General features: G+C 38.4%; 1 protein-coding gene across 5 annotated transcripts; it reads right to left on the bottom strand.

The window, feature by feature from the left end:
• Positions 1-219: 219 nt before the first annotated feature.
• On the bottom strand, positions 220-26,336 carry LOC117403910 (uncharacterized). Of its 5 annotated transcripts, XM_058987026.1 has the most exons (11): positions 26,231-26,336; positions 10,634-10,696; positions 10,059-10,183; positions 9,787-9,884; positions 9,062-9,210; positions 5,402-5,707; positions 4,642-4,768; positions 4,266-4,465; positions 3,279-3,386; positions 2,564-2,683; positions 220-1,729 (listed from the first exon to the last, which is right to left on the bottom strand). In XM_058987026.1, exons 4-11 carry the CDS (start codon positions 9,878-9,880, stop codon positions 1,382-1,384), a joined length of 1,452 nt encoding a protein of 483 aa, XP_058843009.1. In that variant the 5' UTR covers positions 9,881-9,884; positions 10,059-10,183; positions 10,634-10,696; positions 26,231-26,336; the 3' UTR covers positions 220-1,381. The 5 variants fall into 5 exon arrangements, with proteins under 5 accessions (XP_058843009.1, XP_058842998.1, XP_058842987.1 ...); XM_058987015.1 differs by lacking the exon at positions 10,059-10,183; XM_058987004.1 differs by lacking the exon at positions 26,231-26,336 and having other exon boundaries at positions 10,634-10,917.
• Positions 26,337-27,478: the final 1,142 nt, after the last annotated feature.

The raw sequence follows: 27,478 nt of genomic DNA, 5'->3' as shown, positions 1-27,478 counted from the left end.
CAGGGTGTCTCACCCTCTTTGATGCTGCCTGTGTCTCTCACAGGGTGTCTCGCACTCTCTGATGCTGCCTGTGTGCCTCTCACAGGGTGTCTCACCCTCTCTGAAGCTGCCTATGCCTCTCACAGGGTGTCTCACCCTCTCTGATGCTGCCTGTGTGCCTCTCACCCTCTCTGATGCTGCCTGTGTGTCTTGCACAGGGTGTCTCACACTCTCTGGTGCTGCCTGTGTGCCTCTCACAGGGTGTCTCACCCTCTCTGATGCTGCCTGTGTGTCTCTCACAGGGTGTCTCACCCTCTCTGATGCTGCCTGTGTGCCTCTCACAGGGTGTCTCACCCTCTCTGATGCTGCCTGTGTCTCTCACAGGGTGTTTCACCCTCTCTGATGCTGCCTATGTGTCTCTCACAGGGTGTCTCACCCTCTCTGATGCTGCCTGTGTGTCTCTCACAGGGTGTCTCACCCTCTCTGATGCTGCCTGTGTGTCTCACAGGGTGTCTCACCCTCTCTGATGCTGCCTGTGTCTCTCACAGGGTCATACCCTCTCTGATGCTGCCTATGTGTCTCTCACAGGGTGTCTCGCCCTCTCTGATGCTACCTGTGTGTCTCTCACAGGGTGTTTCACCCTCTCTGATGCTGCCTATGTGTCTCTCACAGGGTGTCTCGCCCTCTCTGATGCTGCCTATGTGTCTCTCACAGGGTGTCTCACCCTCTCTGATGCTGCCTGTGTCTCTCACAGTGTGTCTCGCCCTCTCTGATGCTGCCTGTGTCTCTCACAGTGTGTCTCGCCCTCTCTGATGCTGCCTGTGTCTCTCACAGGGTGTCTCGCCCTCTCTGATGCTGCCTAACAGTTTGAATAAGAAGCGCTTTAGCACCACGCAGTCTTCTACTGTCAAAGTAGCCACCGCTGCCTCACATTTTCCAGCTAAGGCTTTGCCCCTGGACCCCAGCATTCTATCTGTGTTGTCTGCTAAACGTATTGTAGTTTGCTTTCACCGTTTTTGTAAGGATCCCAATGGCTTGCAATCAGTAGTGCCTTTTGTGTGTAAACTAATTGGAGTTTAACGTTAGTCCGTGACCCCTTCATACCAAGACAGTTTGGAAGGGGCCATTTCAACATTTTGATCATAGAACACCTGCAATGCTCATGACGTAGACTGATATTGAAGATTTATGAGACAGACAGCAACAAAGGCATTCAATTAAAGAGAAGGGCTTCATTGCTGAAGTTTCTTGTTAAACCTTGAATTTCTAATATATGTCCTCTGCCAGCTAACATTGAAATACATATACATGAAACTAAAAGTCAATTATGGCCAGGGGGTAAAGTGAGAAACAAAACATATTTAAACTTTGAGGGCCTCTACCATAACTCAAAAGAAACAGTTCATCCAACTTTGGTGAGCACATACTCCTCACTGGACTCGTCACAAACACTTTCGAATGTCTTCTGAAACTTTATATACGCTGAGGATTTGAAAAAGGGTTTTCTTCCGTCTTTAAGAAGGTAGCTCTGAAGAAACCCCAGCACTTGGTATTGCACAGGGAAACTGAGGTTCCAGGCGTAGTAGCAGCCCAAGAGGTCGTACAAGATGCCCAGCAGGGTGTTCTCTTTACAAATATAAATCCTGTCTGTAATTACAAATCCACTCAGGGGTCTCGCTGGGTCTTGGTGATGGATCACAAGGAGTCGGGGTGGATTATTGGAGTCACCTGACAGCTGAACTGTGGGTGCCTGGGAATGAAATCAATGAAGACAAGAAAACAAATGCAGTTTCTATTATTTTTTGGTTAGTTTGGCAAGGAAAATAAATTAGCTAAAGAGCATTTAAATTAGTAATTATAATACATCGTATAGAGTTAGTATAACGCAGATACAGTACGCTAGTTGTGTTATAGATTGCGTCAAAAGTTAACAGCAATTCATAAGACTGTGATGAAATATTCAATATGACAGCTGCTTTTGGTTAACCAATAGGGTTAAGAGACTGATTGTAGCTACCCCTCCCCATCCCCCATTCTTCTGGAGCAGTGTTTCCACCATACATGTGATGAAGAAAGGGGTTCCAGGGGAAATGCTCTAAACCGATAACTTTGTCATGATTTCTAAAAACAGCAACAACAAAGATAAAAGACATAACATAGTATAGCAAGGAAAATACTTTCATTTTTATTTTGTTTGTATGCCATAGTGCAGGGGTCTCCAACCCTGGTCCTGGAGAACCCCAATTCTGTTTATAGGTGTCATTATGTCATCAATGGCTAAAGATCTGGAACACTTGTTATTCTTCACTAATTAAGCCAATAATTGGTTCAATTAAGTAACTGAGAGCTCGGTTGAAAGGAAAACCAGAAGACCCTGCAGCTCTCCAGGACTAGGGTTGGAGACTCCTGCCACAGTGCTGTTCCATGAAACACAACAGTATAGCATGTTTGTTACAATCAGTCACTGCCATTAACAAAAAGCCCCAGACTTCAGTGTTGACAGGTCATTATCCTGTTACGCAAATACACTGATGTTTGATCATCAAAAAGTGTTGAGCTTGCCAGCAGACATGTAGTCACATACATCAGTTACCGATATTGCTGGGGGTAGTTTCTTTCCTTTACTTCTTGTCTTCAGTTTACTCTGCAGCTGCACAATAAGCTGGAGAGCATGCACTTCCTCGTACTCCACGTAACTCCCCTCCTAGAAAATCATATATATATATATATATATAAAAAAATGATAGAGTTAGCTGCCTCCAACAGATGGCCAATAATCAGTCGTTGGCACCGATCAAAGAATGGACAGCGTGGTGATGGCTATGTAAGTATTATTATTTATAACAAGTTATTATGATAACTTGCTTTAATGATGCCATATTACAGAATCGTACATTATTGATGAAGCCTCTACACAGTGTTGAGTCAGTACAAACATTTTAGCAATGGCACTGGTTTGCAGTACAACACAAACTGTAGTTACTAATTCATTACATTCTCACAAAAAGAAACACATATAGATTGATTTCAAACATACAGGCGCAAGCCTCTGTATCGAACAGTGCTACACATTCTGAGCCCTGCCATTGAGATGAGGTTAAAACCTCTGTAAGTGCCTCTGTAAAGCAGCCTGGATCTTGCATGGAATTGTAAGACACTTGCTCGGGAGTGACGGTGACGGCACAGTCACTGGTTCAGGCCACCGCACTTGCACATCTACAGTAATGCTGTTAAACTGATGTTGATAAATAAATTGAAGCATTCTAATGTAATGTTATGTAATTTCTCAACCATCCTACCTCACTGTTTCTCTCCATTGACATGGCCTTCTCCAGGTTTACAAGAAGAGCAGTCCATGATGCTGCTGGGTCACCAACTTTTACAAGCATTTGAAATTCTAAATGGATCTGGGGGAAAAATAATATATATATATATATATATATATATATATATATATATATATATATATATATATATATATATATATATATATATGGCTCTTTGAGCTAAAATACATATATATATATATATATATATATATATATATATATATATATATATATATAATACAATACACATTTCTGAATGAGAGATTCAATATCAGCAAGAGACTAATAATCACAGTTAAGTATAAAAGTGTAAAAGCCATCCAGTTAAATATAGTTACCTGAAACTCAGGAAGAACACAGTGCCAAAACTAATTTACCATAGCAATATTAATTCATCATTAATCAACACCATAATGTTTGTATTTTTCTTATTTAGAAATATGAACGAAAATTTGACTCAGAAGAAAACATTTTCTTATAAAAAGTTATTAAAAATATTTTTTACACATTCAAACAATATTATTTCATGTCTAACATTAGTTGACATCAGATCTCAAATTAGACATTTGCCTCAGCATTTCATTAAAATAAATAAATAAAAATAAATAAATATCAACGATTCAGTCGGTCTTATGATTAAATAGAGTTATTCGACTGACAAACTATTATTGAGAACTGCAGTAGATACCCAGAGGATGAACACTGCTGTGTTACTTTTCATTAGCCTTTCATTTGTTACAACAGGGTGCACTAAAGTCCTTCTTCACCAACTGCCCGGGATATATATATATATTGTTAATAATAAAAAGTGCTTGTGTCATATCTTTAGGAACATAGCCTCATGGCTTTGAGAGCTTCCAGAAGGCCCCACATGATTAATCTGTAAAACATCTAATTCTACAAACAACCTGCTGTTCAATAAGGAAAAAAAGGAACAAACAGTCAAGCACAACTCACATACTCCATGTCACTCAATAAGGGATACTTCTTAAGAATGTCCTGGACAGCTCCCTCTTCAGCCTGAGCAATGTCCTGCCGTCTGTCTTTGTACGAGATCTTCTGAAGGTGTTTGAGCAGGGTCCTATTCTGCTGCACATTTGGCTTCCTCAGTTCGTCAGCAATAAGCTTTGTGCATTGTTTCAAAGTCATGTGGATTTCTGTAAAAAGAATCAAACACAAAAGACTGATTTCTCTTTAACAGGCCTACATAATGAGATGTTTGCAAGTTTATTACTAATTATAAAAGATTGATTTACAAGTTTTTTAGAGCAGTTTAATTGTGATGGCTTGTCGGTCAATTAGAAAAATCTTTTAAAATAATAATGCTGAATACCTCTTACTGCTGAGTGGAGTTCTGTGCGTGTTTTTCTGCTGGTAAAATCTGGATAACCGTTTAAACCTTTCTTTCTTTTCCATCTTAGATTCCGTATTTTTTGTGATAGTTTTTTGCAAAAAAAGGACTGGAAAAGAAATGAACATTCATTTAAATAATGACGCATGAGTAGTAACTACAAAATTGCACGGTACGGAGAGTGCACTCAGGCTAGACTTCACACGATCTACCATCACACCAGAGGAAAGCATAGGGAGCAATTAACTAGTTACAGTGTGTTACACTGGGAGAAGAAACATACAGCACATACAGTGCTAAGCCAGTTTTCAAAGACATCACACACAACTCACACCAATTTTGACCCAAACATACAGTACATTTGTCTTCAGTTTTGACACAGCTCCTTCCATAATTGCATACAGACAAAGTTATGATGTGTTGGACAACAAACATCCTCTGCCTAGGCTGTCAAGGACGAGGGCAACCAAAAAATGTAACAAGGCTCTATATAGTATTATATATTACCTGCATTGTTTAAAGAGATACAGGCAATTCATGTTACAGGGGTCCCAAAATCAGTTTTTCATATAAGAATGCTATACCATAATAATAATAATAATAATAATAATAATAATAATAATAATAATAATAATATTATTATTTTATTATTATTATTTATTTCTTAGCAGACGCCCTTATCCAGGGCGACTTACAATCGCAAGCAATAATAATAATAATCATAATATAAAACAAACCTTACCCAGGGTTGCTGACCACTGAAGCCTATGCATGGAAATTGTTCATACATGTGTCTGCCAAATTCAGCATAACGTCTTCGACTTGTTATATCTCCATGAGATAACACATAGTACGCAGTTTCTTCAATGAATTTGTCAAAATCTTCAATTATTCTTCCATTTTCCAGTAGAGTCTTAATGCGATCTGAATAGTTTGGATCAGCAGTATCGTGGCGCTCGTGTTCTTGAACGTGGCCTTGCTCTGGCACTTGCTCTTGTTCCAGTTCATTTTCTGACAATGATGATGATGATGGCGACTCTAATTTAACCTGAAACAGATAGCACACAAACCTCCTGACTTTTCTTTTAAAAGATGATCATTGTTTTTAACAATAGAAATCACATTAAAAAGTGTAATGTATTTGTTGTAAAATCAAAGGAATGTCAGTATGTGCGAGGGGGACTTCGGTCTCAATTAAACAATTGGACAAAGGCTGCAAGACAACATTTGAAAAGTTAAAAGTGTTTTATGGAAAGAAGAAATATCTTTCAAACAGTGTGTGAAATGCAGTGGGCAAAGCAGCCTTGTTCACAGCAGTACAGCATAAGAAGCAATACAACCCATAACACAAAACATTCTATGAATTGCGTTGTTCCCTTTCAATTCGAAGACAACCACCAACGACATTATGTACGGGACATGCCTGTCCATTGGGTAGGTAATTGCTGAGCTCTCTATACCAGAGCTGCTGACAGGCCCCTTCCTGGGATGATGCACTCGGTCCCGCCCACCGGGACCTGAGGAAGCCATTTCTCTTTTCCTTCTCAAGACGGTACTGTAAGACCTATGTGTTTAGCTTAGCGTGTTGATAGAAAAGAACTTCTCGTGTCGAATCGAGTCGATTGTATTTCCCTTGCATTCATGCTGAAAGCTGGCTCTCCGCTTTCCCGGAATCAACGACTTTGAAAAGGCCGAGCCTTTCGCCTTTCTGTCTTTCAGCGGCCTCCACGCTTGCGTGGTAGGCCGCTCTTTGTTATCTGTCTGTCGTGTGCATCCCCACTGTTGAGTGACTCTTCCAGCCGTGCTCTCCTCCACGGAGCACCTTGCTGCATCCCCGCTGTCGAGTAGACCTCGCCGGCTGCGTAGGCCTGCCCACCTCAATTGCGACAGCGTCAGTGCACAAGTGCACAGTGCTGCATAGTACTTATGGTGCACACGGTGCTAGATGCTGACCGCTACACTAGTGAACAGGCATACGGTGCTGCATGGTACTCGGTGCACATGGTGCTCAGTACACACGGTGCACGGTGCCCTCCACTACAGCGCTAGTGGGTGAACACACGCCGCCACACTATTAATCAGTGCTTGAGCGCCGTTACAACCAGTGCAAGTGGTGTACGGTGCAGAACACCAAACCCATGTCCTGCAATGCAAATATCCCGCAGAAGGATAAGCTTGGGCGTCCAACATGCCACCTTGGCCCTCAAGAGGGAGGTGGCCTGCAGCATCTGTGCGGCTTTTCAGCCCCGGATGAAGGAAAATAGATTGGAGAGGGCCACGAAGGCGAGTTCTGCGTCCTCGCTGGCCGGACCATCGACTGCTCATTGAGCCAAAGAGCCCCTCCTTCATGACCTGTCCCAGGACCCCCTGCTGGACATCCCGATGCACAGGCCCCCTGTAGTCGCTCCCCATCTCCGCAGGCGAGAAGGGTGAAGTGTTCAAGGCAGGCGAGGGACATTATGGACCTCAAAGCCCAGATGGCCCAGATCCTGGAGCTCTTGGCCAAACAGGCACCTGCAGCCCCGGCCGCAGTCCCAGCTCCATTGCAGCCCCAACTGCCATACCCCACTTCCCCAGGGGAGATCAGGGTTGATGGGAAGAGGCGTCCCAGCTGATGCAAGAGGACACGCTTTCTATAGCGGCCTCTGGGGATGGGGCCTCCCTCTCCTCTGATATGCAGGTAGGAGGGGAGCTCGAACCCCCTGCTGAGGAAGAACCTGGCTTCGAGGTAGCCTCGGAAGCCAGTGCTCCCCCGTTGTCTAGCTCAGTTTTGGCAATGAAGGGATGCGTTGCAGCCTTCCTGCAGATCCCCTGGAGGCCAGCGGCAAAACCACGCAGGCGTTGCTCCTCGCCCTCAAAAGTTCCTGGCCTTCCCAGAGTTCATGGAGGAGGTACGCTCCTACTGGGATCGTCCGGCCTCAGGTCCCAGCGTGCTAAAACAGGCTGCACCGCTTGCCTCTCTGGAAGGCGCAGAAAAGCTGGGCACAGCGGGGTTCCCCCCAGTAGACTCCACTATCGTGGCCCTGGTTAAGGCCCCACCAGTGGGTGGGTTGGCTAGAGACCTGGCGTGCCCGAACCCTCAATGCAGGGTGATGGAAATGCCTCTCAAGCGGGCGTATGCAGCAGAGGCGCAGGCAACTCGCCTGTCAAACACGGCGAGCGTGCTCACGGTCTATATGGACAGTGTACTGCGCAAGGCCCCGCTCCCTGAGCCGGTGGCCACGGAGCTACGTCTCGAAAAGGTCAGTTTAGAGGAGGCATCAGTTCTCCTAGTCGAACCCAGGTGGACCAGGAGAATCTGGTTCTCGACCCTGTGCTAGCTGTTACACTGGGAGATCCCACTGCGCATGGATCTCCTCAGTCAGACGAGAGGCACTCTTTGGCACCCAAAAGTGGGCAGGTTCCGGCTATGGGTCTGGCCCCTGAAAGGGACTGCTGGTTAGCTCCAGGGCTCTCAGATGCAGTTGTGGGTGCATTGCAGAGCGCTAGAGGAGACTCCTCTAGGTCTTTGTACACCTACAAGTGGAGGTATTTCCAAGCTTGGTGTCTGGCTGGAAGCCATGACTCAATCTCTTGCCCTATGTCAGTTATCTTACAGTTTCTGCAAGAACTGCTTGATGCTGGTAGGTCATCTTCCACTTTGAAGGTGTATTTAGCAGCTATTTTTGCATGCTGGCTTGCCCCCACCTGGTAGGGTAGACGCACACTCCACTAGAGGGTTGGCTACATCTTGGGCCCTCTTCAGAGGGGCTTTGCTGTCTGATATTGGTATTGCAGCTAGCTGGGCTACGCCACATACTTTCTCCAGGTTCTAATGTCTTAATGTGGTAGATCCTGCTCTGGTTTCATTAGGCACAAGGGTCCTTGAGTGTGTAAGCTCACTCCGCTAACCATTGGGTTATGCGGTTCTGATGCATCCCTCATATGCTGCCATTCCTTCTCCCTCGCGATGGCTCTGGTATACATTATCCCATTCATAATGTCTTTGGTGGTCGTCTTCGAATTGAAAGGGAATGTTAGGTTACTTACTGTAACCCTGGTTCCCTGAAAGAGAAGACGACCACCAACCGCGCGTTCGCCCTCACGGGTTCAATAGAAAAACAGAAATGGCTTCCTCAGGATGACGGTCCCTCGGTGGGCGGGACAGAGTGCATCATACCAGGAATGGGCCTATTGGCAGCTCTGGTATAGAGAGCTCAGTGATATCTACCCAATGGGCAGGCATATCCCATACATAAATGTCGCTGGTGGTTGTCTTCTCTTTCAGGGAACAAGGGTTACGCTAAGTAACCTAATGTTTTATCTGTTATTTTATGGTGGTGATTTCAGAATTCAAACTATGAATACAATTGCATTGAACGCCTAAGTCTTCATTTGTTGCTCGATCCATAGCTGCACTTACCACTGAAGACGACGGCAGGGCTGCTACCTGTGCTTTGCGCTCATCTATCATTACAATCAGTTTCCTAACCAAGCCGATCTTGTTGGGCAGCATAAGGAACAAATCCTGGTCTTTGATGTTTAAAATCGACATCCCATCAACTTCATTCTCTGCACGAACACAAGTTTCACGAGGATTACTCAAAAGAACGACACGTTTGAGTAACATATCTTTATTATCATCATTACCGTATGCATTCCCTAAGCGTTATTAAGTGAGCAATAAAACTATACCTACCAGAACATAGACTACAGCTATGGCCAAATGTTTTGCATCACCCTATAGAATTAACTAATTTTGCTTCATAAAGTCGAATGAAACCTGCTGAATAATGTTACGTTAACACATTGAATTACATAGCACTTTGTTTCCACACACTTAACGAAATATTGAAAAATGTGACATTTCGAAATCTAACATGAAATACTGTACTACTATTATGGCTAGACTTTTGAGATATCATGTTGTAGTTTCTTTGATTATATGATGTTAAATAAAAAATCTAAATTACGTTCATATCGTTTTTTATTTTGTCTCAATCTTAAAATTCTAGGTGAGGCAAAATCCTTTGGCCATAGCTGCGTGTGTGCTTCTTGACAGTGAGCATTCTGTACTTTTTGGACGGCCCCAAAGCTATAGTTCCACATGAACCTGCTGATTAATTGCTACAGAACTCCATCACATACCATAAAACAAGTCTGCAGTTGTTTCAGAGAAGCCGGACTTCAGCAGCGCTTCTCTGACTTCTTCGCAGCTGCTGTGACTGGTAATAGCCTCCATACTTCTGTTCCAATAAAAAATAGATAGGTTTCATTTATAAAGTCGTTAATAAAATCAAATTTCAGGCGCATGTCTTCACTTGTGTTTACACTATATAATTGTTTAAAACCTCTATGAGCAGAACACTGTGTCTAACTGCATAAATAAATGGATGCTCAATATCATTTATTTATATTACATTTCTTATCTTCTGTGTGTGTTTTTTTGTTTTCTCCACCATTCCATGTTGCTGTTTCCGCTTAGAATGTCATATTCAACCATTCCAGGAAAAACAAGCGTTTTGTTTTTTTTTCCCAACAACTCCTGTAAAACAGAATTTGGATCCAACGAAGTTTTAGAAAATACCACTATATAAACTGTAATTTATTCCACTTCTGCAGACGAGACAGAAATTACAGGTGAGTAAAAGAACACACATAATAAAAAATCAATGTAATATTCACAACAACAATTATATCATGTGAAATAACGTTACCTGAAGAAATACGAACAGCGCTGAATACAACTGAATAGCATTGTATAAAAACAAATGCATACACAAAAGCGTTGAAGAGTCCAGAAAAAAACTGAAAATGTATTTTATATACACACAAATCATGAGCAATACCATAGTGTACTAGGAGTGTATATATTTTCAATTATACTTACAGTAATAGGAATGGACTTTATACTATTGCTTTGACTTAAATCCACCCCATAATGTAAAAAAAAAATCAAGTCTTCAGCCAGAAAAGAAAAACACATTAAACTTACATTCAGTTGTCACTGTCGAGACGAGAAAGAGGAGGCAGACGGTTCAGCATGTTATATGCAGCGCTGTTGATAAAGAGAAGCAGGACACATTGGTCTGACTGCAGAGATATTAATGAACCTTCCCAAATCTTACTGTACCCAACAAAATACAGTGTATCAATGTGAGGTTTAGAGTGGGAACGCATGCTGGATACTGTGCTGCAGCCCAGCCTGCAGTTTATTTGTAATCTAAACATGTTGCTGCAGTGAGTGACATGTTTGGCATTCCAAACGTTTAGTTGCGTGACAGAATGGAAGAAAGCCTTATGCCAAACCAGTGTTGCAATTGTAAACACATGTTACTGTTTACAGAAAACCTACTTAAAGCGTAGCCTAGTGTCTCTCTCGAGGCTTTGAAAAGGTTTATATATGTATATTATTTTACCCATGTTAAAAATATATTTTTCAGGGTTTTTGTTCTGTATTTTTTAATTAAAAGAGCATTTCTTTCTAGTTTGCATCCAGTGCTAGACACATATTTCTGTGTTTTACCTCAGATTCAGTGTTTGAAGTTGTGGTTAGTTAACACTGTAGGCCTACTCTATGTGTGACTTGGGACACTTTTTTAAATGATGGTTATTCAGGTTTCAATCACTTTTTTCCCCTCCCAGGCTGGTTAAACAAGGCTTTGTAGCATGTATTGCATTCATTAATTTTATTTAGCATGGAAACCTTCCACCTCTGCCCATGGCATGTCAGCAGCATGTGGCCCAATTTCCATATGCAATTGTCATCCTCACAGCTTTATTCACAAATGTTCTCAAATATTCGTGACACACTAAAATGTTTCTCTCAGGAATTAGAACAAAAATGAACATATTGTTGACTAAATCTGGTTCTTTGTAAGCATATGGGGTAAGGAACAAACAAATAAATACAAATTCTGGATACAAAACGATTACAAAGCAATTGTAACTCGGTCCCACTGTTTGTATCTGTAGCTGTGCCTGAACCTCTCCTCGGTTACACTCCTGTCAGCCAAAGCTTGTTTCCTAGGCAACAGAAGAATGGGGCCTGCCTGACGCTGGTATAAAATGCGGGCATAAGTATTATGTCTATTAATATTCATATCTGCTTTTATTTTGAGTACAGAAGTCAATCTTAAAATTACTATTTTTGACACAGAAAAGTTTTCTAGTTTTATACAATTTTATTTTCAACATAACGATCGGAACAAATGTCTCCCCCTTCCCTTTTTAAAATCCCAGCATTTACTGTTTTTCCTTAAACACATCACTGTTTATGGTAAAACACTTCATATGCATAAACTCATACTGTACTGTTAGGTGTGGATATTCAAAAAGTCTGTTCAAATTGTTTCTTTTGCATTCACCAGTGACACCTGTAAGCTGCTTGCAAATACCTGAAGCAAGGATTTGTAACTAACCAATCCAATGCACTCTAGTAGAGTTGAAATGCAATCAAATCCCCATTAAAAACCATGTATGTAGCAAAACAAAAAAACTCACATATGAATATTATAATTGATTCAAAGTTGGTAAACCAACATGTTGTGCATAATAAAACAAACATGCAACTAAAAACCCATACCTACTAAAACACTCAATTGTAATTAATGACAGGATAAACTCAAATGTAAGAAACGACCACGAGGCAAGTGGAGTACTGTTTCAGCTAACACTGATGAAGGCACTCGCCACAGTCTTGACGTTTTGAGTGCTGCAGCCTGTGCTAAACCTGTCTTCGTGGTTTTTTTTTTTTCATTAGACTGTGCAGCTGAAACCATTTCAAAGCAATATTGACCTCAATATAAATCATTAAAGTAGACCCTGCCGTATTACCATATTATCTGAAGTTATTTTACTGTGCTTCAGTAGTAAAGTGTGGTTTGCTTATGAGGCCCTGAAAAAATGGTTTTTTTTAAAAAAGAAATGTTTTCTGGATATTATTATTATTATTATTATTATTATTATAAATATATTGATTTGACAAAACATTTCTAAACGAGTGATAATTTCAATGAAAAGGATGTGTCAGAAAAGTAGGATTGCTATAATTAAATGTCTTTCCACCCATTTGTTCTCAATCATGCACAAGATACTTCAAGCTCACAGATAGCTGCATGACAATTACCCCTCAAAAATGCTTTACAAACCTTGCACTTCCCAACAGAATGACTATTATTGTCAGCCTCTTTATTGATTATAATAATTGTATAGTATATACCATTCAAGACTAAACAAAGTCATTTACGCCTTGCAAAGATAAGCATGGTATAAGGTGTCCTGGTACATTCTCATGTTGTATTGAACTGGGCACTGTACTGTATCTAATTGCAGTAATAAAGCTCCTCCTCAAGAGTAATATGAAACCAAAAGCATAATATGCACTGAATCTAGGAACATGCTTTCCACAAGACTAGGACAGCGAGAGAGATGTTAATTGTGATTTACTACACTGAAAAACTGCAAATTAAATTGTTGGAAAACATATAATTGAAATTGAAATTTAAAAGGTAAGCTATATGTCAGCTAGGAATATAATCATACTATTTTTGTATATGTTTATCCCTTGCTAATGCAATAATAATAATAATAATAATAATAATAATAATAATAATAATAATAATAATAATAATAATTCAGTATAACAAAGGGAATATTGTATTGTACCATGATATAACTTCCATATACAATATCTTGTATTGTTAATTGTTGTTGTATTCAAAAGCAAGCATTACAAAGCTAAATGCTAGGGTGTTAAATACCCAAACACACCCGGGAAAAAAAATACAAAAAAAAAATAGAATAACATGTGTAGACAGACAACTAATAGTGCCAATAATAATAATAATAATAATAATAATAATAATAATAATAATAATAATAATAATAAATACACAATATAAAATCAATCTATCAATCAATTGTATTGTACCATGATCGAACGTCCATATACATTCACAGCAACTTTCAGTATTTACACAGGAGATAAAATAAACAAAGTGGACAGAGGGAGTGGTTCAGTTTCTCTCTTCAGCTTGAGTTAATAGAATAGCTAATAACTGGTGGCACGGCACCTGCAATGACTATATCAAACATTGAATTTGAAGATGGTAATGCACAATTATAATACCTTAACTGGGTAAAAGATACTAACAGCTTGTGTAAAAAATACAGATGAATACAGGAAATTAAAGTCATGAAGAAAAACACAAGAGTTAATAAATAAAAACATGTGATGCTCTGTCAGAACAAATGATCCCAATAAATGAATCAATGTATTACATTTGTTTTTTCTTCTGGATTTTTAGTAAAGCACATACTGATAGTGTTTATGGTAAATTCAGTACACACACACGCACACACACACACACATACCGGTGTGTAATCTTCTTGAGCTTCTTGACCGTGGTGGATCTACATTCCTCCGCTCTTTAACTATTTAATCCAGCTTGACCCACCTATTAATATTACAAAATCCAATACAGTTATAGTCAAATGCAGAAAATCAGGTTTCCAAATTTGAGGGTGGCGGTATTACGATGTGCCACAGTTTAGATCATTAAAATAGACGCCACTGCTGGGGGTGGGGGGGGCGGTTGAAACGTTTAATTTGAAACTATTATTTATGTGTGCTGTTGGTAAGATAGTTAACAAACCAAAAAATCCCCCCTTTATATTAACGTATGCTTTCTTTTTTTTCTTTTTGCGCAGTGTCTTTATTGATTCTGTCAGCCATCTTGTGTTATACACAGAACTGATCTATATTGCTCTGTGGAGTGTGATCCCTGACAATACCCAAATCACAACTAAAGGCTCTTTTGTTTGGGGTTGCTTTTAAATAATATATATATATATATATATATATATATATATATATATATAGTTTTTCCTTTCCCTGAAAAAATAGCCTTTATGATAATTTGTAGTGAACATATTTGAAAATCTAGCCCATAAAGCAAATTATGGTGTTTGCATTTAAAAAAAAAAAAAAAAAAACTACTACTACTGCTGATAATAAATAATAATAATAGTAATAGTAATTTCTAGCTATTAATCAATGGCAGTGTTGTGTATTGTTTTTATTTGCTGTTGGAATATTGAATTCTTATCAGATAAAATAATACTTGCAGTTACAGTATAATCATTATTTAAACAATTTATACATTTATAAAAGCACTACATTTTATCTGAAGCCTGGTAAAAATTCAAAAGAGCTTGAATTCATTTGCATGAATCTTATTAAGCACATTTTTCTGGAATGGTAAAATATCCCTGTTACACAGAAGGCCTATATGGAGTCCCTTGCACATACTGTATCCTTTCAGCGGGGAATCCCATTGTGCATGCAGTTGATCTGGAAAATGTGAAGCAATTAAAATTCTGTACTCTCATTATATTCTTGTAGCCCAGTCTGCCTTCGCACTGGAGCTGGTTATATTTAGAATGATACAGAGCTCTCAGGGGCAGCTGCATTGCCAAGTGTGCCAGATGAAATGAAAATCCCTGCTGTGTGTTTTTTTTTTAAACTAATAATATATAATGCTAACAATTGTAACAGTATGTTATGTAATGACTTTAAAACATCAACCTAAGACACTTTGTAGGCACAAATATCTCAGACAGCTCCAGAATTTCTACTCTGCACTGTTAACATAAAGTGCTGTCGATGAGGTGTTGTTTTGCAATATGGAGTAGACTCTTAGTAAAAAAATACAGACGTTTTGAACATTCATCAAGTGCTATCTAATTGCAGTGAAACTGGCCTTGATTGGCCCCTAACACTAACAGTGCTTCCTGTGTGCCACTTCAGTTTGCCTTTGTTAATTAAGCATGAATGGCCACCACAGCACTCATTTCCTGCAAGATAATTGACTGCGGAAACAGTTAGGTGTCCCGCTGTGAAGGCGAGGGCACTTAGTGAAAGACAAGGTCAGTTATCTTCAGGTAATGACTGTGACAGAGGATAATGCTATTGTAGAAACCAGAATAAATGCTTTTTGTGAACAAGGACTGGATCGCTTGAAAAATATGTTGTCATTTAAATCAAGTTTCAGAATTCTTCAGTAATATTAGCATCTACCATAGGATGATGAGACAGCGCGACCCTGATTGGCTGAGGTGATCCATGATTTATTTAATTACCCATAAAACCTAACCCACACCTATCCCAACATGCCTCACCCATAACTGAAACTAACGTTTGGTGACAAAAAGAGCTTTTTTTCTCCTCCTAAAAGACCTGTGCTTCTTGCAAAAGTCATTGGCTTGTAAGCTGTGTATGAGTCAAGATAATATTCATGTGTCAAGTTTTTGATTTGACACAAAATAGTAATTTTCAAAGAAAACATTTGAGATTTGATTGATTTTATAACAAGTTTGCTGCTGTCAAATGTTTCTGTGGATTGGTGAATTACAAAGTCTCTGAAATAGGACTGCATTGACATGACCAAGGCCAGGTTTTATTGGTGCATACAAAATAAACCCTTTGAATTTATAACTTATAAGCACAGTAAGTGTTTATGCATATGAAGTATTTTACCATGTGTGATGTACTTAAGAAAAAATGTTAAACACACAGATGCAATTTATTAAGAAACATTTCTTCCGACGGAGAACAGACTTTGTAATTATTTCAGTAAGGTTGTGTCTGTTGTAAAGCACTGTGGACTTTAAATTGTTTATTTTTGTATAATTTAAAAAAATAAAGCATCTCCATTTTTATTGAAATAAATCAATGAGCATATTCATCACATGCGCTTTCATGTATGTATGTATGTATTGTAAATTAACTCGCTCCACTCACGGTTCTTGCCCCTTTAAAACATAGACCCAGGAATGGATTTTTCACACGCTGACATGCTATTTTTAATTCACAAAAACACAAAATAAACAAAACAAAACACCTAGCTCTTTTTTTTTTTTGAGCAATAACTAATACACAAACCGGAACCTAAATTAACCTGCAGGACGGCTAAGCCGTTTACCTGCCCAACAACAAAACACTCTGTTCTGTAAACTTACACTTTTTATGTCCTTTTACACAACTGCTTGGAAGCAGCGCACTCCTTCTCCTCAGCCACCCTGAGCAAACTAACTGCTTCTCTTTTATACCCTGCACCTGGCTCTAATTTAATAATAATCACCAGGTGCAGGGGATAATTAAACAATAAATTAACAAATTAATTTAATTTAATTAACAAATTAAAATTAACATGTCTTACGCAGGGAGGATTTTAACACCCCTCCCTGCTATGTTACAGTATGCATGTATGCATGTATGTATGTACTGTATGTGCACCTCCCAGCTAAAGCCGACAGACCATCCACCTTATTACAGATCATTAACCTGGGCCAAACAATTTCAGGATAGCATCCATGATATACTGACTTGAATGGTCTGCAAAAATGCAACAATGATCTTAAAGCAACAAGCCTATTCTATATACAAAAGAGGAAAAACATTAAAAGGGAAAACAAGAAAACTGTGTAATTGACCATAAATTGGCTGTTTTTTTTTTTGTTTTTTTTTTGTTATTTTTGTTGACTTTAATTTAATAAATAATTTTCAAATAAATAACTTTGCAATAAATAACATTTAATACAAGCATTTTTTATATAGCATTTTCATTTAAAAAAACAAAAAACAAAAAAACCATTTCATACAATCCAGCCATTCCCCTTGCAGATTACATTGTGCATCTATCCAATATACAAATGTCAATCTTGTAAGTCTCAAATTAGTTTTTAAAATACAGCACATACATGAGACTGGTAAAAAAAAACCAAAAGCTATTACTGTTAATACAACACAAGAGTCAAGCAGTATGAAATAAATTGAATGATTCCTTATTAAAAAAAAATAAAGAAAAGTACAAAAATGATCTTGTGAATGCACAGCTATGTATACAGTTCAACTGCAAATCTGCAAAGCCTCCCAGGCTTATCTGAGTTAGCACGCAATTTAACACAATACCAGGGAGAATGCGAGTGCCACAAATGTCCACAATTGTGTAAAATGGTAAGAAACCCCCTGTGTGTGCAGGTGAGCTGGAGTAGAGTTTATATGCTGCTGCAGTACATGTCGGGCATTGCTAACCAGAGTGGTAAGCATGGTCACACCACTCCAGTAAAGCTGCCAGTCGTTTGTTTAAGAGCTGCAATGTTCAGGCTAGATAGCATGGAATAAATTACAATTAACCTCAGCTACAGGCCAGAAATAACTTCCCTGAATTAACTGAACCAAGCATCAATGAGCACAACGGGACACTTCCCTTTTCACTAGGGGGGCTGTGCTGAATCTTTTAATTTGAATGCTTTATTTTCAGCTAGTCTGTTACCGTTTCCTAGATCATTTTACCTCTGCAGTACCTTTGGCGGTCAAAATATGTTGCAGGTTGCAAGCTATGTGGGTTATTAGTGGAAAGCAGGTTGTTTACTGATAGGAAAGAAAGCGTTGAAGAGGTGGAGACAAGTTCACTCTCCAGGTGAAATGACCTAGGAAGCGCAAGACTTCGAGGAAGCAAGGCATTCAACAGATAGTTCTTTAACCAAGTATGGTATGGAACATCATTGTTTTTGTAGCATGTTTGCTAACCTGTATTACTTTCAAAACTGCCCACAGGAGACTTACAGTCCATAGCTGATGTTAGGCTGTCCAGGCTAAATCCAAACACAGGTCAATAAAACAATATGGCCTCGCTAATTTCCCCCCTGTCGCCTGTCTGTTTAAACACAGGATTTGAAAATGGGTTCACTTTCCCTGCACAATTGCTTTTCACATGAGATTTTCATATTGGAATTTTTTTTTTTTTTTTTCAGTATTCACAAGAGGACATGCGGGCTCTTTTGAAAGGAATACGCGTCCAGGCTTGTTTCTCTTAGTAGGCTAACTTGCATGTAGAGGCTTGTGATTCTCTAATCAGGTACACTACATCCCCCACAGTAGGGTTCAAGCTGTTGTAATAGGCTTTTCTTCCCCTTGGACAAGGCCAGCCTATACAGAGAACAAAGCCCACAGGAGTAATACATTACTCAACCACTTGTATACATCCATCTATTTCTCTTAACTGGCCTCCCTATTCAGAAAGATATCGACATGGCACCATGATATAAAGGGTAATTTAAAAGACTTTGCAGAGGCTGTGTACTACTGGAACGATATATATATATATATATATATATATATATATATATATATATATATATATATATATATATAAAAGAAAAGTTTTCCTTATATATATAATATTAGGCTTATAGCTTGGCAACATTTACCAATATTAACAAATAGGTATTTTCTCTTTTTGTTTTTTCGGTATGGTTCATATGATTTTGTCGACAGTTTAACCATATTTTAACCATATTTTGTTTTGTATTACTTTCATTTTTCATCACATCCTTCAAACTTATTGTTCTAAAATGTTTGAGCTCAGCATGGTTCGTAGCTCGTTTCCCCACAAGGGCTTTTTGCATCATCAAGGTGAGACTAAAGGTAAACGGCTGAGACTCATTTGATTACCAGTCTGCCCTTCTACACCAGCTTCCCTGCTGACACTTGCGTGTTGATGGGCTGGTTGAGTAAACAGCTGCGCGAATGAGAGCCGAAGAGCTTGATGTTTTTATTTTTATTATGGGGAAGCTTGTACAGGTGTTGAAGATGAGACTGATAATCAGTTTGATCTCACACTGATGATGGAAAAAGCCCTTCTTGGGATCTGACTAGAAGCCTGTTTTAATGGTGTATAATATTGCTGTGAACCAGTTAGATTCCCAACATACTGAACATGTTGGTCATTGTAAAACTACAAAATAACCCAGGTGCACACAGCTCAAAAATAAGTGTCAAGTAATAGAAAACTGAATCAAAGCAGCAACTGGAAACCAATTAACATGAATGATACGTAGGTGAGAGAATTATTACATTTTGTACAGCTTAGATATTCTATCTTTAATTTAAAAAAAAGCACCAGCAAGAGTAATGTAGCATTAGAGGTCTGTGGTGTTTAGATCATTAAAATAGACTCCAGAATGTTCAAGAAAAAATAACTCAATAACATTATAGGTTACAGGTTACCACCTGCTAAATGTGCATGAGTTTTAACTGGAATGGAAAGACTGGGCAGTTATCGTTAACGACTGGGCAGGATTCCATCCTGCAGAAGGAAAAAAAAATCTCTCTTTCTCTGTGTGTGTCTCTCTCTCATTCTACCATTCCAAAGTGAACCGACCATTCAGCTGCACAAATGAAACTATTATGTTAACAGCTGTGGAAAATAGATCCATTTACTGTTTACTTCAGGCTAAATATAGCACCGCTGGATTCTTCAATCACACATTTATGCAAATGAGTAGTTGTTTAATGTGCTGGAGATTTATTCAGTAGCGAAACAATTTTTTCATACCCTGGCAACCGGTTGGATGGTGGGGGGTGGGGGAAATTTCTACCAACCTGAGCACCCCCACAACCCACCCCACCCCCCACCCCCCCACGACTGGTGTGTAATTAAAAAAAAAAAAGTCTTGTGTATGGTAATGAGAGCTGTTCAAATCATTCTTTGTGACTGAGATAACTGCCTGTCATTCCAGACAGTGTGTCAGCCAACTGGATCAAAGGGAGGCTTCCTGTACACTATACTGCTGGAAACATGGTGTCATTGGATCTCCACATTCCCCTCATTTCCAGGATTTGAAACCTGGTGCTCTGTGATTTTTTATTTGTTATTTCTATTTTGAAAAATTGCTTTTTTTTATTTGATTGGAGACGTACAATACAGCACCCCCCTTCTCTGTCAGATTATCCTGCTAGCTGATTCAAGTACCACTGCATTATATTATAATATTGCAGAATAAATTGATAAAACATAAAGTAGAAGATATTGAAAATCCCACAGCCAGCCCCCAAAATAACTTGTTGATGTTTTGCATTAAGAAAGGCTGCGTGGTTTGACTATGCAACGGGATGTTTACAATAATCAAATATAAACACTGTCAACCGCAAACAAAAAATATGTTGCTAAGCAGGAGCACTTACTCTCCCTGTAATGCTGTGAGGCAGTGTACTTGTCCTCACAAACTAAAAGCTAAAAGTAGCTCTAGCCCTTGTCTTTGGTCCTCTTTATTGTAACCAGGCCTGGGCAGGTAACCATAGCAACTGGGTTGCAGTCAAAGTAACAGGGAAATTAATTCACACCATTACAGAAAAAAAAAGAATTAATTTCACCTCACAAATTAGCTTCAACTGATATCTGAAAATGAGTAGCTCACAACATGGCAGAACTGGTGGTGTATGAGTCTTATGGAAGCGTTAGTTAAATTCAGTCCTCTTTTACTTTATATTTGTTTTAGGATTTTTGTATATACTTGGGTATTATTTTTCGTGGCCAAAATCTTTCCAAGAAAAGAAATATAGACACAAGCTAACCCAACCCATCCACTGAATGTGAGGCCAGTACAGGAATGTGAAATTCAGATGGGAAAGGTTACATGTTAGTAAATTCCTCTAGTTATCATTTCAAATATACAACTATACAAACATTTTCACTCAATGTTGATATTATTTAATATTTTGGGTGTTTGGATGTACATATTGCACAATAGGTGTTGGTATAGAATTATATGCTATTATATAAAACAACAACAACAACAACAACAACAATAATAATAATAATAATAATAATAATAATAATAATAATAATAATAATAATAATAATAATAATAATAATACAGTCATCATATATTTACTGTAGATGATTTTATAAATGATTTAATTATCATCTCTTCATTTTGGTTTCTTTGAAGTTTAAAGATTTTATTCCTAATTTATATATTAAATAAATAAATAAATAAACCATTAGCAGAATAACCATCCAAAACAAACACGAGTGCAGGTCGAAGCATTCCAACAATGTTACACTATTACAGTTTATAAACGGCTGTTTTCCTGTTTTTCTTTATTACATTATAATGTTTGCTCTAATATCTCATTGACATTGATTGAATCTTCGCTATATCAGAAACCAATTTTCTCTCTCTCAATTTTTCGTGCAAATATTGATACTATTTTTTTTCTTATTATTATTACAAGCACCATCTTATATTCTGTTTAGCTATTTGAATGGGTGTTATACTAAAATATATGCTGGCATATTAAATAAGTGCAAACCAATACTATAAAAATCAACTGTCTTACCCATAATTGCTTTTATTAGCATAATTAGTGGTCCCTCCCTTTTGGTACCATGAGAATATTTTTGCTGTACTTTGTTTTTTCCTATTTATTCCGTATGCGCAGACATTTCACAGGTAATCTGGCCTGATTGCAGATGAACTACTGGAGTATGAACTACAACCCCTGAAGTGATCACAGGAGGTAAATGCCATGTAGCAACAGCAGCTTTTCACCTACAGGAAATATTGAAATATCTGCATATTCCAAATGGAAGAAAATTGGCGACCACAAATCTACAGAAAAAAAAGATTAACCCACACCCTGACAGTACTGCAAACATCTAGCTTTGTGTGATTTAAAAGCACAATACTGCCAGTCATGAACCTCTGTAACGTACATGTAAATAATAATAATAATAATAATAATAATAATAATAATAATAATAATAATGGGCCTAGTCAATTGAATTGTTTTTGCGTTTATAAATTTTTTTTTTTAATAAACAGTTTGAATTATGCTTTACAGTATGACCACAAATAAATAATAATTATAAAGTAAACTTGACTGAACTGAATACCGATGGCAATTTTCAGAAGGCAGAGAAAGCCACGCTGCTGATTTTAACTTAATGCACCAGACATATAATAGGGTGTATTTAACAATATTTTTAGAGTTATTTTGGTGTATACATGGTGTAACAGAGCAAAGGCTGGGTATAAACCAGCAACATCACACTTCACAAGCGAGCGTCTTAACCACGATGCAAAAGAGCCAACCTCTACTGCATTTGTGATTATATTGCTTTGAACCTCATCTCACTGACAGGAGACAGAATCTGTACCGGCAGTTTATCCCACAACACTGCCCGTTGCATAGGATTTTAAATAATCAATAACTCTGGGGTTTCTTTGGCTTGAAAGACGCAATGCATAAAATAAACTTGAACATTTCATTCAAAGGACCACGCCTACTATAGCACTGTGACCCCAACTGCAATGCTGGGAAAATAGTTAAATCTCAGCCGCTATTCTCCATACAGAATCGGATATTCCTTAGAGGCCTCTCTTCCCATATACTGTGCTTACCACCAAATCTATTCCGAATACCAGGTGGTATGGCTTCAGGCTAATAGGGTTTGTACAGAGGTGAGCCAGCTTTGATGAGCACAGCCTGCCATTTCAATGGCTTGGTCTGTACGAAGCTCATTTGTAAGTTCTTTCTCTTGCAGACACACTGGCAGGAAAACTTCAGGAAAAAAAGAACAGATTCTGCCCTGGCTATCACTGTTATAAACTCAACATATCAATATCCACCCATTCCAAGCAAAATTAGATTTTAAAATAAAACTACAACATCCAAACAGACCGCACAAGTAGGTAACAGTAAGTAATGTGTTTATTACATAAAAAATAATAATAATAAAGAACTCCCCTTTAAAGAGTTATGAAGGACTGTGTCCTGTCATCTGTGCTTTGAGAATACAACAATAGATGATTACCTTTTATTACTTTTTTTGCCTAATCTAGGGATATTGAAACAAATGCATTACTCTGTCATGTAATGTCTTCCAAAAGTAGATGACAAGCACCCAATTTATCATGCCATCAGTGAATATGCATCTGGAATGAGGGACAAGAATATCAATTGCTCTGTAGTGCTGCAGCTAATGCTTTATGAAGAATTATGCCTTTATTGGAATATGACAAGTGCTGCAAAAGCCCCAATACTGTAAGCTTAGCACCACCTTCTTTTCACTGGCTGTCACTGTATTCCCTTTACCAAAATGGAAGCGGTAACAGACTGCTGTATTGGATTCAACCCCTACTAAACATGATTAACAAGGTTCTGTCCCACATAGCCAATCAAGCAGAGGAAAAGAGGAGACAGCACAATGGACCTCCTTTTTTATAATGTTTTAGTGGCAAATGTTTCTAAAGTGTACTGCACAGACAAACCAATATATACTGCCTTTTTACAGTAGCATAAGAAAAAAAAAATGTGTGTTTCTAAAATACAGCTAGACTCTTTGATAGTCCGTGGAGAGACCCCCATATAACGCCTTAAGATTTTCAAATAGCAGTTTATTACCCATCAGAAGACAAACATTGCAGCCCTGCAGAAAGCCGTCTCCCTCGCAACGCGGGCGCTGTCATTTCAAAGAGACATTTTACTGACTGCAAGGAAAACCTGGGGCAAATCAGAGTAACCTGATCAGGGAGTCACTAATATAATCTGTGTTTATGTTGCCAATGTGATCGTATCTGTCTTTGAAGTGCTCCATCTCCCACCACATGCATACTGTCAGGATGTGTTGGAAACACTCTTAATCAACTGGCTGGCTGTGTACTGAGCCTTCACCCCCCCTCTGTCTCACTCACTTTTAATATTTATTGTCTCAGCTATCCAACAGTCACTCTGCCATTCTAATAAATCTGTCTATCTACCTCTCATATAATGCATATGCATATATATATATATATATATATATATATATATATATATATATATATATATATATATATATATATATAATATTTTGCAACTAGGTTGCACTAACACCATGAAATGACAGTCAAGTCAGTGCTGTGCAATCTTTTTGGTTAAAATGGCCATATTGCTGACCAAGGAAATTAATAGAGCCATACAAAAAATTGAAATATATTACTAAGAGGGAAAAAAGAAAGATTGTTACATTAAATACAAGAGCTGACTGAAAAGTAGCAAAGACACACCAGAAAGAGATACAAAAAACAGACTGCAAAAGACACAGCTTCAGTTTGTTTTGTGCTCATCAAACTTGTGTTTAAATACATCAATTTATTTGCATGGTGACGTGCAGTCTTTTCAAACAGCATGGAATGGGATACTCCACTTCCAAATCCAAAAAGCCATTTTGGCCTCATTGAGACCTATTTGGCACAAGAGTAATTCAGTCCCATACAGACAGCCCTACCATTGATTTGAGGATGCTGTTGAAAGGGACCTATTACCTGTAACCTCCACCACAGTTATAATAATGATGTAAGAGGATCCATGTCTTAAGATCACTAACCAAATTATTACAGAGTTCAGAACTGAACTCCAGCCCCTCCTAGAAGAGCTCAACAAGCTGCTCCATCAAAACCTATGAAACAGTGTGTAGTTCTGTCATGTACAGAGTCAGAACATACACTACGCAAAACATACACAATGCCATTCAAATGAAGCACAGTCTATGGAGACCTACAACAAAGCTGTGGAGGATTGATCCACAGCATTCCTCAACCCGCTGACAGATACGACGAAACAAACAAACAAACTATTTACAATCTGTATGTACATACATTAGGGTTATTAAGAGACCTTAGGGTGTATTTGAATTGTCTAAACAGGCTTGGAGTTATATAAAGCTGTCCTTTAACTATATTAATCCTGCTGGTGTTCCCTCCAGAAGTGATTCACATATCCACTTATTAGCATTACTATAAACAAAACAAATTCTGTGACATGAGAGCCGTGAACAAAGAGGTTTAGACATTTGAGGTGCCTGTATTAAGATCTGCCACTGTTTAAAATAGCCCCCCCCCCCCCCCCCCTCTGAATTATATTGCTTAGCTGGTTGGTTCTAGTTTCTTAAAGTTAGCACGTGTTCTGCTCTGTTCCAATTATATTTCTGATGCTAAGTGATGGAAAAGAATACAGAAATGAGGAGACATTTGATGCGAGTCAACAAACTGCTGAACTTTTATAAAATATAAAACACCAATACTCCATTTCACAAAACTCTCATAGCTGTTTTCTAAACCACAAAAGCCTGAAATGTCTTTAAGATTAGCTATATTAGAGTAATGAAAGACTAAGTGGATTACAAGTTTGTAATAATGGGAACAGGTTCTCTTGCATAAACACACAATCTAAGCTTTCCTCTTTCGCTCTACCATTGACAGTAGCTTTTTAATGTCAGTACATCTTGCCTTGTTACGGGAGCCTGTAAACCAAACAATGAGCTCACATAATTTTAATTTATAATGGGTCTGCATGAGAAGCTCTTGGAAACATGAGCGTATTGGGATGGAAGCTGTTGCTGTTATTTAGCTGTATTGTACAGCTTCTATTTTGCAGAGCAAAGAGGTTCTGCGTTGGAAAGAGTTCATTCAGATGAAAAATGTAAAAAGAGGAGTTGAGAGCAATGAAAGAGCATGTAACCCCTTCAAAACACCTTGTATGAACACCCAAGGAAAGAAAAGAAAGAACTCATCAATAATTCATTTCAATTAATGTTTATGTAGATCAAATAAAATGGTGGCACTTATGTGATGGAGGGAATCCTTATAGTCAATACCATTCCTGTATGATACTCCCTGCTCTGTTTAAAAAAAAAAACTACTTTAAATTTAAGAAGAAAAAAAAATCTTTGTGCAGAAAAATAGAGAAATAAATACTAACCTGGATTTTCTCTTTTCTTTGAATCTGGCTTTTGCTGGCTGAAAGAGCTGATGATAAGGCACGGCACACAGAAAATAAAACTGTAGTGCCATGGTGATATGCAAATTAATGACACCCGCTGAATGCAAGGAAGGGCCATTTATTATTCATACATTTCTCATGTTTATGCAAATTGGGAAATAGGCAAGCCATGAATATGGAGGGTAGACTGTATTCCCTATGGAGGGAGCATTGTAGGAACGCCTCATTTAGGTGCAGGTCTTTTTTGATCATCTTACAGTACATGTGCTTAACAATAGTGTGTTTATTGTGTGAATGTGTGAGGATAAATACACTGCTACAGCTTTTCCCTCACATTAACCAAGTCATTTACCTCCAGGTATACAGCACACCTAGTTTACTGGCAACATCTGTGGTCCAGGGTTGCCAAATCAAATCATTTCTCGTATAGTTTGTGCTGTTATTGGAGCTGTCGTCTAGATGGAACTGAAGTTGTCTCGTAAGGTGTGAGTGACAAGCGCAATGTGTGGGGGAGGGGTTGGTTGTTTGTAAAATGGACTCTGATGTTGTGAGCAATTGCCTGTCATCTGGGGCACAGCACCAGTACACTTGAGAAATCTGCTCCAATTTTATATTTGCATATCCCCCCAGACTGTGTAAATATACCCCATTATTCATGTGCAAAGTTTAGTGAACATATTATTACCCTAATATTGTAAGCAATTTTTTTCATGCATTTAAATACAGAATATTTTTCAAATGCTGGAACAAACAAAGAAACAAACAAACAACAACAAAAAAACGTTTCTGTATCATTTACACAAGCACACAGAGCACTAAATATACAAGCAAACATTAATTTATTGTGATGTTCATGAACTGCCAGAAGACTGGTATTCTCCCCACAGTTAAGCAGTTATTACTTTATAATAATAATGACAATAATAATTATTTGTATACATCAATAAAAAAGCATAAAAGAAGTTGCTACTTTCTACAAATTGCGATGGAATATGTTCCTAAAAAGCTTGCCATTAAAGAAATATCATATAAATGTATTTAATAACACAGGAGGTGTTACACAACTCTTGCAATTTAAAAACAACATTTGTACTGGAGAGTAAAAATAGTTCAGACAAACATAAGCATGCATCACAGCATTTTGACTTGCTTAGCTTTGGTGCTCGGCCTCACCTTTCAGGGCACTCGGTGGTGCCTTGAAATTGTGATTGGCATGGGCAGGGTGGG

Source organism: Acipenser ruthenus, chromosome 2 (assembly GCF_902713425.1).
Source record: "Acipenser ruthenus chromosome 2, fAciRut3.2 maternal haplotype, whole genome shotgun sequence".
In the NCBI taxonomy this organism is placed as follows: domain Eukaryota; kingdom Metazoa; phylum Chordata; class Actinopteri; order Acipenseriformes; family Acipenseridae; genus Acipenser; species Acipenser ruthenus.
The sequence above is the reverse complement of the archived record's forward strand: the minus strand, read 5'-3'. Positions and strand labels throughout refer to the sequence as shown.

Coding starts and splice junctions, on each gene's coding strand:
- LOC117403910 (XM_058986992.1), bottom strand. CDS start 26,322: ATGGCACTACAGTTTTATTTTCTGTGTGCCGTGCCTTATCATCAGCTC. Junction 4,769..5,401: donor TCAGTGGTCAGCAACCCTGG/GTAAGGTTTGTT, acceptor TTTCTTTTCCAG/TCCTTTTTTTGCAAAAAACT. Junction 1,730..2,563: donor CAGCAATATCGGTAACTGAT/GTATGTGACTAC, acceptor TTTCATTCCCAG/GCACCCACAGTTCAGCTGTC.